At 40.1% G+C, this 14,607-nt stretch overlaps 1 protein-coding gene across 1 annotated transcript in view; it reads right to left on the minus strand.

The window, feature by feature from the left end:
- fat2 (FAT atypical cadherin 2) overlaps positions 1 to 14,607 on the minus strand; it is a 126,080-nt gene that overhangs the window by 22,251 nt on the left and 89,222 nt on the right. The window contains exons 20-23 of the mRNA XM_041989958.1: positions 10,306 to 10,503; positions 8,746 to 9,346; positions 8,460 to 8,660; positions 1,869 to 2,026 (exon numbers count right to left, since the gene is read on the minus strand). Of these exons, the coding sequence (XP_041845892.1) occupies positions 1,869 to 2,026; positions 8,460 to 8,660; positions 8,746 to 9,346; positions 10,306 to 10,503 (1,158 nt within the window). The remainder of the gene's footprint in view (positions 1 to 1,868; positions 2,027 to 8,459; positions 8,661 to 8,745; positions 9,347 to 10,305; positions 10,504 to 14,607) is intronic.

Genomic DNA, 14,607 nt, shown 5'->3' on the forward strand with positions numbered 1-14,607 from the left:
TTCTGCATTGACCAACACAAGCCGTGATCCAGAACCCAGAAAGTGAACGCTACTTCTGAAGCTTTCAAGAATCAGAATAATTGAATATTCAGCTCCAGATCATGTAGATGTCTCAAATGAAAAGCACTCACAAGGGGAGGCATCTCACAGAATATCAAATCAATATTAAGCCCTTTTTCTTTTTTAAAAAAAATAATCTGCTCAAAGAATAGTCTGTGGTTCTCATGAGAAAACATTCTCAATTATTCTCTTTCTCTCTTGTACAGTGCACCTTGTACTGTAGCAGCAACATGAATCTTCCATTCCCTGGACGGTTCTACAGAAATCAATCAATAAAGCTCGACAACAGCCAGTGTTTTTCTTTTTCTTTTCAGAACTCCTGCAGAATGTTGTCATTTTCTTCAGAGTGCATTTTGAGGGAGAAGAGCAACGTCTGGCTGTGAGGGAGTTGTTATCACAGCGTGAGATGAAATTACATTAAAGCTAAAGCATCATTAAGTGTGAAACTTCAACAACAGAGGTAACTGTTGCTTCTAATATTTAATAAGCTAGTTGGCGAATCTGTCCCATAACAACGTGATCATCTTCTGAAAGTACAATACAGACAATCCTGTTTTAAAAGACTCACTAAAGAGACTAAACCAGACAACAAAAGGCTATCCTCACGTTTGCTCCTGTTGTCAGCACAGGAATGTGAAAAGGCCTCGGACGCAGCTGGAATTTCACAGTGAATAAGGGCACCTTGTCTGAAATGTCAACGTTGCAACAAAAGAGCAAATTTAAATCAAGTTGATTTTATTTGTCGGGTTTCACAGTGTCAACAGGTACTGTGTGATGCTGACAGCGTTGACCCAGATACACAGCAGAACCTACCGCTATTCTGGGATTTGTTGCCGTAAACTCACCAAAAGGACAAACAGATTACAAGAAAAACGTGAGACCGGCTCCCAAGATATCCAGTAGTTCAAGAACATGACAGCTGCATGACGAATGCTCACACAAAGAAGCAAATAAAAAATCTGGCATGTGAGATCCTTTTGGTTCGTAAAGTTATATTTGAGGAAATATTTTGTAATGAAAAGCTTTATCCGCCATCTCCTTTCCCCCCCAGTGAGAACTGCCTTTGATTAAATAAGCAGCTCCTCGATTTTATCTTTTTTGCTGTAAATTAGTGCCAAACAACAACATTACAATAACAGCATCTGACAATTAGGCAGAGATTTTATCTCTCTATGGCAGCAAAACTCGAAGAGCAAATGAATGACTTCCTAGCTCCGGGGAGAACACAGTCCTTACACAACCTATAAATAAATAGAAATAATGATTCTCTCATTCCTCTAGTTGTAATTAACTTACTGTCTCTGTGTTGCTGTTTCTTCTCATTTTACCTCCCTGTGCTATTGTGGCTTTTCAAAGTAAGAAACAATGAGCTGCTGTTGTCTTGTGGGTAAAATAAACACTGAAATGTCTGTCTTCTCTCCCGGTTTGGCCTTGGACACATTGCACATGAACACAGGAGTGGGTGAGAGTGTGAGTGCAAAAAAAAAAAAGAAAAACAAAACAAAACAAAACAAAAAAAAAACACAGATGACTGAATTCAAGTAAGATTCAGGGCCTGAGGACTTCCCATGATGTATGCATGTTGCAGATGTGTGTGTGCCACCAGAATATAATCAAAATTAATGTAGCTGTGGTTCTGATTTAGTACAGGTAAAAAAAAATAAATATGTTGTAAATGAAATTAATTCAAATGCCAGTGTTCATAAATATACAAAAAAGATTAAAAAGTAAAAAAAGACAACAGTCACATGATTTAAGCGAGGACCTGTTTTCTGATCCTGTTATTAAACAGTAAGGAGCATAAATACCTGTAAAGCTCCCCAGTTGTTGGTGCTGTTTGTGGACATGATGAGGCCTTGCTCCTGGAAAGTCTTGAACCTCAGTGAGAGTCTGAAATCCTGGTTGTCCTCATCCATCCCATGAAGATATTTAAGGTAGGACTTGCTGTCAAACCTCAGAGCAGACTCTAAAACACAAAAACATGAAATAATATCTTTAGTTCGAGAGAAAAAAGCAAATATTTGCAGGTTTCATGCAGAAGGACTTTTCATTTTGCTCAATATCATCAAAAAATTAAGTGTCTTTGTGTTTTGGACGGAAGCATCATGTTTGCTTTTTACACTTTATTTAGTTTATCACCGTTCAGCAGGTTCAGTCATTTTGGAAAGTGTAAATTTTTTTATCCCATAATTACAGAGCATTTTTCTTCCATAACTTTTTCTGTATTTGAACCTAATTTATATACTTAAGTTTGGTATTATTTTTCTGTAAATAAATAGGCATTTTTTTTCTTCTTATTATTATTATTTCTGTTTTATTTTAATTTGTATGTGTCTATTGTCATTTTATTTTTTTCTTAATTGATTATTATTTGTGCTGCCATCTTGGGTTAGGGCACCATTGTTGAAGAGGTTCTTGCCTCATTTAGTCGGTATCTCTGAGAAAATAAAGGTTACATAAAAAAATGGTCATTGGTCATTTAAAAAGAGGCGGGGTCACCTCACCAGTATTCCCAGAGTAAACAATGCATATGTCAACCGGAGCCAGTAGACATTTTCAGATAAAGTATTCTCTTTAAATCAAATAAAAATATCTTCTATAATATCTAACTTAATCCCCCCCGCCAAAAAAAAAAAAAAAAATCCTTTTAAAAACGTTCCTGGGAGCCCCCGTGGCTGCAGTGTTTTTAGTCTGAGGATGAAACGTGGTGAAAACTTAATGTTTGATTTCTACTCTGACAGAAATGTTTGCAAGGAAAGAAAAATAATTTTAAAAGAGATGACTAAACATCGCACAAAGTTCCTTTGATCTTGGAAAAGTAAATTTCTCAAAAGCAGAAGAAGTAAAAGAAATAAATAAATAAAAGAGAAACCTGCAGCAAATAAACAACCGAGTCATTAGGAAGGTGTCAACGGCAGGAGAAAGTGGAGACCGGTAAGGTTGAATGATTTCATGGATGGACAATCATTCATGAATGCAGCAGTAAAAAGGTTGAATTGGTGTAGAAACAAATCTTTATTGGTTCTAAGATGAAACTTTAATGATGCCTGTGGGGAGGTGTAGTACCAGCATGTTCCCAAAATCTGCTGGATAAACAACTTTCCCTGAAGGGTTTCTGAACCCAGTAACTTTAACTGCCTGCTCCACAGTTCTGTCTGAAGGAAAGTAAACACCAACAGAAAGGATGTAGATGAAACGATAAAGACAGAATCCAACCGTCCTCCAAACGAAATGTAAAGAAATGGGACCTTGTCATGTTATAATGTGTTCATTTTATTGTTAAAACGTGAAACACAAAGTGGCCTTTTGTCTTTCGCATCCCCCGGCACCGGAGTTTAATTTCCAGTTTGATGGGTGTAATGTCAGGTCTGTAATGTAACTATAGATGTGTGGTAGACGAAGAAAGCTCAGAATCCCAGCTAAACAATTCAAAGAGCAAATAAACAAAGTCCGTAAAGATATACGAATTCTGTGTCCACCCGACGGTATGCACAGGGACAAATGCCTCCTCTACGGAAAGCACAAGTCTCGCTACAAAACGGTAAGTTTTATCTCACTATGATCAAGATTTACCAAACCAGAGGCACGTCTTGCCTCCAACATTTGTATTCACTGGGATAAAATTGCATTTAATTAAAACTGTTTCCTCTTGCGCTTTGGAAGCAGTTTCGCGTCCAATATCACAATTTTCTGCCCGGTTACATGAGTCTGATTGGACAGCAGCAGGAGTCAGTCATCTGCGTCACAGATCTCCTCCTTGTTGATGATTGTTGGATGTAAACATGGTGCTATCAGTGTAATTCTACTGGATGGCATGATGAAACGGAGGGGTGAATCATGAAAATCGTCTAAATCTATAAACATATGACTGCAGACCCGCAGATCCAGACCTGCAGTACTGGACCCCTTGTCTAAGATGGGAGGGTAAGCGACGAACGTGAATCTCATCCCAATCGCTGTTGCTTAATTGTGATTTGGAAAGTGGTGGATTGTATGTGGCCTCTTAGTTTTGCCGTTGAGCCTTTGAGGCATTTTGCTTGCTTCGGTAAACCTTGTGAATTCTGTGTAGCGTAATTGTTGTTCGGGCCAAGTTTACACCTTTCATAGCAGTTTGTCTGATTACTAATTTTAGTGCAGCAGCTTCCGGTTGTAGTTTAGTCCGTAATCAGTCCAGTCAGCCAGGTTTTGTTTCTTTGTGTTGAACATTGATTAGTTAAATAGAATACATATTTACTTGTTAGACCCTTTTGTTTAGTTTGTTTCTTTGATTTGAATAGCACCACCCACCCATCCCTCCTGTTTGCTTCTGTTTGTTTGTATTCTGAAGCCACTTGGAACAATAAACTCCCTGTTACTATGCTTTACATCTGGGCATCATTATTTTATGTTACGTCCCCGTTCCCCGGCCAAGCTCATATAAAAATGATGTATATGATACGTATGATAAGTAAATGATAAGTATATGCAAAGCTGGCACAATAAAGCTGTCGACACAAAGTTTTGTCTGGTTGCAGTTTTGTTTGGTTTAAGGGTGTAACGTCAACATGACAGTGTCCTCCAAGTATAACAGCAGAACCTCTCCATGTCTTGGCCCAGTATGAAGTGCAGCTTCATCACATTTTGTAACTGAGACATTTCTATGATCTACAGCAGGCAAAATTTCTTCATTTAAAGATGAGAACAAGTCAGTTTACCTTCTACATTTTTACAATATATCTACATGTTACATCGTGATGAGGTCCAAATTTTCCAACATTAATGGTTGACTTGTTGACCCAAACAAAAGAGAGAAGTTTCAGTTGTCCCATCACGAAATTCAAAATGCAGAAGCTTTATTTCTTTTTCCTTATTTTAAAATGTTTTTTGTTGTTCCTTGAAGTTTTGTATTACTTCGCTCACTACGTCTTGTGCTGATTTTAAACACAGAATAATTAAATTAAATTGAATTAAAGGAAATTTGCGGGGTTTGGGTTTACATTTTATTCAGTAACCTAAGCTTAAATTTTCTGGATAAAAGACAATAAAACAAAATGAGAAGAAAAAAAGGAAGAACACATGACAATTTAGGAAATTCCTCCAGAGGTTGGAAAAGGTTTGCTGCATGCCCTGGAATCTGGAAAATGACACATTTTATGTAACTTCATAAATCAAACAAACTAGAATAAAATCTATGTGGAGCTCATTATTTACAGGATGGTTTTTGAATTTAAACTGTGGTCATTTTAAATTAAAATATAAACTACGAGCATTCAGAGCGCAGACCTTCGTCAAGCCATTGTAATTTTTTTTTCCATTGATTGTGGCCTTAATTTTTCAGTTAGAAGCTCTAATGGCAAAATTATTCCAACAGCCCACCCAGTACTCCCTACATATTGCACCTTCTGGATCACCAGAATATCGACATGATCCGGGTCAAACCTTGTCGGATTATAACATCTACCCTGATTCAACTTGTTTTTTTTTTTATATGTTTTTTTTTCTTTTGCCAAGGATTGGGGGAATTATCTAATAAGTTAGAAACTGTAATAGCAAAATTATCCCCATCTACCCGGCCAGGTTTTTCAAACGTAATCCGATGGGATTTTGGTTACTGGATGGGATAAAATGGTTGTTCAAAAGCGAAATCTGGATTCCAAAATCGGTTTGGATCATGTAATCCAATCCTGGCTGTTATCCAGATAAAACCCTCAGTTTGGGTTGTTCAAAACGTCTGAGTAGGATCTGGATAACTTTGATCCAAGAAAACAGGATTATCCTGATCCCAACAGAGGGTAGGATTACAAGGCGGATTTCAGGAAACTGTGGTCAAACCTCAGATTTGAACAAATCTTTTTCGTCAGTGCGTATATGAATATTTATATGTTGCACCTCACTTGTTTAACCGTTACAGGGATAAAGTGGTTAAAATAGGCATAGGCTACCTATTAAGCCTTTCAGGATAGTAAAGCAAAAATAAAACATAACATCATCTTGCCCCCACGAAATACACCCCCAAACAAGTTCAATAACAAACACATATAATAATCGATTTTTCTGTCAGTCAGCACTGCATAATCAGAAAAGAACTGGCTCTTCTACCTGTTCTTCTTCACATGGAAGCTGAATGTTGTTTTAAAACCCAGATTTGGTGATTCTGGATCAGGGGGATCCAATCCAATGTTGCTTTGAACAACCAGGATAAAAGTAAGCTGGATTACGTGATCCGCCGTCCTGAAAAATTGAATTTCCAAATCCGGATAACTTCTATTAATTAATTACATTTTTTTAACACCCGTAAATGGTAAAGAATCCTTTTAAAAATTCTTGGATCCAAGCGGTGATCTGGATCACCCCAAAAAATCTAATCAATTGTTCCAAATTTAATCAAAATTCACCCATAACTTTTTGAGGTATGTTGCTAACAGACAGACCAATGCCACTAAGAAGATAATCTCCACCTTGGTGAAAGCAGTAAACAGATGCGGACACAAAACATTGATTTGATGCCCGAAACTATCAGCAATAAATCATTTTTGAAAACAACTTTCAAATGACATGAAAACAAGAGGGGACAAACGCATCCACCCCCAGTCGGTGTTGTAAATCTAGATTGCAGATTCAGTTTAGTGTTGCCGTGTCTGCGTGAAGTTACTACAGGAGTTTCACCTTCACTGAGTTGACCACAATCTTTACGCTGTAAATACGTCTGTTTAACAAGCAGAGTAACATCCTGACTTGCATATCTCATTGATGGTTCCCTCACTTTTGCTCACGTTCAATCTTCTAATATGTTTTTATGCCGTTATTTTCTAACATGTACTGTGGAATATGTTTCCATGTGAACCTCTGAATTTAATTCCCCAGTCTTTAACCAGAGAAGAAGCTAGGTTTGGAGAATTGAGCAAAAACCACTGCCCTGTCAGTTTCTTCAGACCTTTAAGACCAAAGAGGAATGCAGTCCAGTCAAAATATGAAGGTGAAACAATCAGAAAGCAATGATTAAGATTGCTCTTAATCCTTAATCATCGGATCATTTCCTCTTCCAGAGAAATTTTAATCCAAACAAAAGAATGAGCATCTATCCAGCTAAGCCCCTGACTGAGAAAAACACTAATCTCCATAAGAATAGCAACACAAATCATTGAAGATGATTCAACGTGGTGGCACAGTCCTCAGTGTTTTACAGGTCTGCTGGCTGTAATCAATTTTTAACTGAGCAAGTCTTAATTTTTCACAACTAAAAGAGTGATTCATCTTGAATGTGGGGGATCTAACTGTTAGTTTTCTTTGTGTAACAGGAACATTATGAAGAAAGAAGAAGACATCTTTACCCAGCTGCCTGAAAATACAAGTGTCTGTACAAGTCTTCTTCCAGGGAAAGCTGAAATTTGAAAGATGGGCATTTAAGCTTAAAGGTCAAGCAGGACTGATGGCAATTAAGAGGACAGGCTCCTGCCTTTAGATACTGCAACTTCCTTTAATGACTGCTACAAAAACTACTGGCCTCATACTCATCTGATTTATCCTGGAGCTAAAATGTTAAGACTCCAAAAGCATGCTGCTGAAAACAGACATGACAGCTCTAAGCCCCGGCCTTTGGCTGGCAGATACTTTGGCACCTAAATGCCATCCTGCTCGTGTAAAGGCCCTGAAAACCAGACTGAAACTGCTGTATCGTGTTTTGATGTCAGTCTACAATGATTTGTCTATGGAAATCAGGTCAGTCAAGTATTTTCTCAAAACATTTTCTTTTTTTCTATGAGCATTTCTATTAACTTTTACTCTTATTTATTTTTATGCTGTTAGTTTTACTCATGTTAGTTCCTGACTGATCTAATGGCATGCTGCTTATTTTTCTTTATGATGCTGCTTTTCTGACAAATGCTGGTGCTTCTTCAAACTTAGTGCTGTTTATATTTTTATTTAGTCGTCTCTTTTGCTGCTTCTTCTTGTTTGTATTCTTTTTCTTCTATAGACATTGAGTTGCCTTTTGTATGAAATGTGCTAAGTAAATAAATTTGCCTGCCTATGCAGACAATGTCTTTGTCAGTTTTTCCAACAACTTTTCAGGTTATTTCTGTATCATAGTTGGATGGAAGTCAGCTGAGGACAGCATGCCCTCCGTGTTCTGGCTGTAATTACTCTGCTGAAGCCCCCATCGTACTTATTTTTCTTCAGTTTTGAAGCGGATCAGCTGTAAAAGCTTTTGCTGCCTCTGAGGCTGCAGACTCGTCCCGATCTTCAGACACAGTGTTCACAAACTTCAATATTTTCATTTCTGTACAAGGAAAAAAGAAAAAACCACAACACTCTCTGGTTCACACACTCTGACATTAATACCCACATACACACTCAGCCATCAATGTCTCTAAAGTTCAGGCAGTCACACACACACACACACAAACACACACAGTACGTACTGTTACAGGGGCACACACTCTCCCAGGTGTGCTGTGGGGTGATGTAACCAGCTCTGGCGGTAGTGAAATGGTTCAGTCTCTCTCCTGACAGCAGCACAGCGTTCCTGCAGCCTCGTGGTGGACAGCCGGAACCCAAACACCCGTTGTGGCTCATCCTGAGAATACTGAGGCCCAAAGATTCCTCGATCTCCGATATAATCCCTACATCAAAGAGTTGGAGTCCACAAGTTTTCCACATTGCTATGATCACAGATTTGACAAATAGGTCATTATGCTGATTGCTCACCTGCGAGTCTGTTGGTTGGTAAGGAGCGGATAAGTCCATCCTGAGTCCTCCAGATCAGCAGGACCTCCAGAACCAGGGTGCTGGGCAGCTGCTGCAGGCTGGCCAGATGAAGCTCTTGTCTGGGTAGACTTAAGAGTTCACCTAGATTGCGCTGAAGGCCTCTCCAGTGATCCCCCAAGAACTCCTCTGGTGACATCCCGGCCATCTGCAGCGTCAGGCCGGAATCCAGCACTCTCTGATTGGCTGGCCACACATGAATTTTTACGCCTGTCCAGACGCTGAACTTCCCATCGCTCACACTGACGTTTAGGGCATATGAGCCCTCTTCCAGGTTTTCTTCAGCCCAGATTTTACCGTCAGCCAGGTCAATAGAGAACCTTTTCCCGTCTGGGTTTTCTGACACCAGCTTGTAGGACAGGACGTCCTGCAGGTCCTGGTCTGATGCGTGGAGCCTGCCAATGACCCGATTTGCAAACAGTCCTCCAGAGGTTGTTATGAAGACCTCCAGGGGCACGACAGTGGGAGGATACTTGCTCTGCTCTGTGACATTGATGTTGATTACACAGATGGAAGACAGGGGAGGGTAGCCGCTATCTGTCACCTGGGAGAAAAAAATATATATTTCTGTAAAATACTGTACTTCACACCATGAAGTTTATCAAGTTAATGAGCATTTATCTGGGGAGAAGCAATACTTAAGGACTTGAACAGTTGCTGCTGGATTTATCTGAAATGTGAAGCATTTTCACTTCTTTTTTTTATGTTATTTATTTTTTAACTATTCCATCAAGTGTAAATCTTTAAAAACAAAGTTTCAGTATGACTGTGATAAGGCTGAAAACTGTTTTCCACCAGCCAATTAAATCCATGCAAACTAATATTTACATTCAGCTTTTTCCGTCTTCAACACCACCTACAAAACTTCCCCTTTAGATACGTTTCGAGCGGAGAGCAGCGACTTGGACACATCTGTCAGCAAAAAAATCCTAAAGCGCATCCAGTTAAAATGCTGGAACTGGATGTTTGCGTGAACAGGTGGAGAGTCTGTTACTGAAACAGTAAGAGGAGGAAGGAGACTAAACTCAAACATAAAAACAAACATTTCAGCTCTCTGAAGTCAGATTATTGGCTCATGGTTGGACTTAGCTGCTGATCCACAGCACACAGTCAAACTGACTTTGTTACCACTTTTCTCATGTTTGCCAGCGTGATGACAGCTCTGATGACAGCTCTGTCGGGAGCGTGGGCCGACAGGGACCCTTAGCAGTGTTTCTCCATGTTGCAGCTGCAGTGGCAAGACAATGCACTCTTTTCTTAGTTTCTCTCATGGTGTGACAACTGGAGAGATTTCTGTTATTGTCAAGAGAATCCAACAACGGGATGAAGCTTTGAATCTCGGGGGTGAGGTGTGAGATTTGACAGAGATGACAGAATTTTCTTTTTATTCTTTCCCCTGGGTGAACACAGCTCGGGAGGAAAGTGACAGACACAAGTGGAAGGTCAAAGCACATTGAAAAGCAGGTGAGTGGAAACTTGATGGCTGCTGAACAGCAGTCTTACCTGTATCTTGAGCTGATGGTGGGGTTTGATCTTCTTCCTGAGAGGGGCAGAGAGCGACAGCAGACCACCTTGGTCAATATGGAAACGACGGTCCTCGTTGCCGCTGACGATGTGGAAAGAGAAAGGCGGGCCATTTTTAGGTGTGTCTTTGTCGGTGACCACCAGCTGGAGGATGGTGCTGCCGATTGACTCGCCCTCCTAAAGGAGAAGAGTTAATTCAGCTTTAATCAGCTGCAGTTCAGCAGCTTCATCAGGGTTAATGTTCCAACTCTGGGCTAAATCCAGCATCCACCTCAGGCTCCATGTTTAACTGCTGTTTATCTTCTGAATTTCACTTCTGAAACACACATCTCTTAAAAATATGTTAAAAAAATCAGGTTTATGACTTCAGAAACTTAGACCCCCCCCCTTATCCCCCCTACCTGCTACCACAAAAAACACAAACAAAAAACTTGTGATGAATTACCTCACCCATCTAAGAGGAGCTGTAAGTTTTCACTCTGGACTGATATTAATAGGAACCACCGGTCCCTTACATAATGGGTTATCAATCTAAAAACAAAGCATGCTTTAGGACATGGATGGCAGGAAGGAGAAAGGTGTATACGGTCTGAAGTTAATGGGATAAAACAAACACCACCTCATGTGAAGCCTTAGAAATTTCAATTACAGCACACATCACAAGCCAGTGAGGTTGTGAAAGTTTCATCAGACGGTGAAGTACAAGAAGTCAGAGTCAGACAGTTTTATTTGCTTTCACTGCACGGCCGTGACCACATGTGGAGAATAAACGCTGACCAATCAAGACAAAGCGAGAGAGGGCGTGAAGTCGGAGTGAATCAGAGACACCCGAGCCTGTTCCTACTCCTACCCTCTACGTTTGTGTCCTCCACCCCTCTGAGTGCTTCATCATGTGGAAAACTCCTGTGGTGCAGCATCTACATGAACCCCCCTATCCAACCAGTTGTCCCTAGAATAAACTCGAAAAGGTAGACATTTAGAAAAGTTTGAACAGTTTTCATGTACTTTTAATGGTACCTGTGGCTCTGATCACTTTCTGCCTCAAAGATCTGGGAACTGAAATGATGCTGGGATGTGAAATGTTTATAACATTTTATATATATATATATATATATTTTTTTTAAAAATCTTTATGATCCAGTCTTACTCTGCAGCCTCTGTCTCAGACTAAGCCAGCTGTTGGCCATGTTTTGGACAGTATGTTTACAGTAGGTCTAATATCTCTTGAATCAGGACACCTGGACATTGGTACTAATTGAGCCCAGTGAAACTAAAGCTACCATATCACAAATTCTCACTTCAGGAAATCAAAATCAGCCAACCGACTTCATATAATGGGATTATTCAGCTTACATTTTCCACACATCTAAATGAAAATGAACTCTGAACTATACTTTCTTGACTGCCAACGGTTGTATGCACATTTAATATAAGGTCCTGATTTCATGCAGACCTCTTGATAAATTTTAGTGGAGTTCTATTACTTTCTAATTCAGCCTCTTCTACAGAAGCTCTAAACAGAAGCATGGCCAGACCACCTCAGGAGAAGCTAATCATTTTTAATTTGGAGTATGAAACTCCCTCATGGGGAAACGTCATGTTTCACAGTTGAGGATGTCAGAAGGAACGCCTCCAGAACGTGCTGCTCATCGTCACAGTTGCCTCCTGATTTATAGCTGTATTACGTGTTGCTGCATCCTTTGTGGATGTTCTGCAAACATAATGAATAACCCATCCATCTGCTGCTTTTACAGAAACCCTTCAATTCAGCTGCAGCCTGATGTGGCACTCCTGCTTTGCTACGACAGATGTGCCACTCACACAAGCAGGCGTCTGATGGTGACAAATAGTCAAACCAAGTCCTGTAATCGCTACAGGAGAGAGAACGCAAGCTCCTGCCGACCTGCAACACCTGTCGGAAAAAATGACTATTCCTTTGCGCCGCTTCAGCACCACCCATCTGCTCAATGCAGAGTTCCTTCATCAGCCAGAGCTGGCTGTGGAGACATTAGCAGATGGGATCATTTCACAGAGTTTGAATTCATCGCCACAACGTTTGGCAAAGTTTTGTCTTATGAACAAGCTCTTCTGTGACTGGATGAGAGTATCTGAGCTGGCAGATCTGCAGCTGTGAGGGTAAGAGCTGGCAGGAAAAATGCTGACAGTGAGCAACAGGTGGTGTGGATGAAACATTTTGATAACACTGCACAAACACAGGCATGTAGACAACTTCTTCAAAAACCTTGCGGCAATATGAGCTTTCACAGGCAGTAAAGTGAAAGTAAATTGCCCATTAAAAAGTTTTTCTGTGCCAGCAGACTTCGTGGAGTAATAAAAGGTTTTAAGTTAAAGGTGGCATTGATGTCCTGCGAGCAACAAATCATGCCAGATGATCTTCCTGCTGCTTTGATCCTCACAAAGTTGTGAAACCAGGCTCTGTTTTTTTTTTCTCTCTGAGCTCTCAGCACATAGGTTTAATGAGCTGTGGGTGCTTCAGTTATGATGGAGCAGCACTTACAGGTCAGCATATTTCAGGGGGTTGGAGGAACTGGAATGGAGAAAAAAAGATGGCTATAGCACGATGATCTCTGGTGATTTCTCTATAATTATCTCCAGTTTTTAGTTCATCTGTCTTCATTATCACCCTGTTAGGCTGTCAGGGGCCGAGCAGGTGGAGGTTTACTCCATTACTGACAGTCTTTGGCTGCTTTTTAGGAATACTTCCTGCTCTATTCACTCTTTTAAATTAATAAGGCAAATGGAGTACTGTGCAGACTTTTTGCAAAGAGATGCAATTTCTGCTCATACTGTGCATGTTTTCTCATGAAATTATAAAATATCACACATGGGTGCAGCTGGTGCATCCCTCTGCATTAGTAGAAGTTGGATACTCTGTTTTTTTTTTTTAATCATCTGTTTTTTGGCGAGGCAGTGGTTTGTGTCAGGTTGTCAGTTTGTTTTATTTTGTTGCTGCAGACAGGCAGCTTTTTATTTTAAAACCACAACAGCTTGGAAAGAATCACAGATTCCTAAAAAGGTGCTGCAAGATTAAGATGATTTATTACTAAAAAGAATTGTGCATAAACCAGGATTCCAGTGACTGTAATATTTATTATTTCTCTGTTGTACTAGTGTGCATACTGTTGTGCATACATTGCACTGGCCAGACTTGTCCATTTATGTCTGTAGCACACAGAATTCATCATCCAGACAGAATGCAGAGCAGTAAACTGGTGCCAGTTCAGAAAGCCAACAGATGAAAACAAAAAATAAATAAAATTTGGGAGCTGGTGCACTTCTGGATGCCACAGCTTTGTGGGGCTTTACGCCTGATCTCAGCAGTTCCACCAGACTGACGGACACTGACACAAAAACTTGAAAGAGAATATAAGAGAATCTCCCTCCATGAACTGGAACACAGACACAGAAAAACTGTGTTATCATGATTCAGTTTGTTCTCATCAATCTGTCATACATGTAACTTGCATATAGGCTTAATAAAGAGGGGATGCTACTGTCAGCAGCCTTAAAACCAGCTGTGAAATCTGTAGCTGTAACAGGTGACTTACCCATTACAGAATCAAACGACAATGACTAAATCATTTAAACACTATCTGATGGCTACACTCAGCTGTGAAGTTGAGTCACATTTTCATAACTCAGACTAATTTTCACTCACTGACTGAAATGCTGCCATAAAAAAGACCAAGGACATAAAAAAGTTTAGCTTTTGAAATGTCTAGATGAAATAAAATTCAGATCTCAGATATGTTGTCACCATAGACTGTATATAAAAGATGGACAGAGCCTCCGTGACGTCACCCACAGGTAAGAGCAAAAGTGAAGCTTGTTGGGCGGTTCCTACCATCGGCATCTTGGCAGCGTCACGTCTGCTGTTGCTCCCGGAAAATATAAAAATGGGCAAAGTAGCAGAGCTGAGAGGGCGGGCTATGAGCGTGGGGGTGGATGACTGACATCTATTAAACTCCGAGCTGCATGTAGCTAAGAGCTAACTGAGCCAACTCTGATCTAACGTGAGCTAACCAGCTAATGAAGGTAGGCGGGCTAAAACTAAAGTGTGCTGTTAGCTGGTTAAAAACTGCGTTTGTGCTACACTCTTCCTTCTTGCCCTGGATATTGGATACATGTCAATCAAAAGGACACGCCCCTAATTATGCTGAATTTCAAGATTAATAATATCTAAACAGATGAGTTAGAAAAATTCTCCCTCCTCACAGCTGTCATGAAGGTAAACTTGACCTATTAATCCTAAAATGGATT

Source organism: Melanotaenia boesemani, chromosome 7 (assembly GCF_017639745.1).
Source record: "Melanotaenia boesemani isolate fMelBoe1 chromosome 7, fMelBoe1.pri, whole genome shotgun sequence".
Taxonomy (NCBI): domain Eukaryota; kingdom Metazoa; phylum Chordata; class Actinopteri; order Atheriniformes; family Melanotaeniidae; genus Melanotaenia; species Melanotaenia boesemani.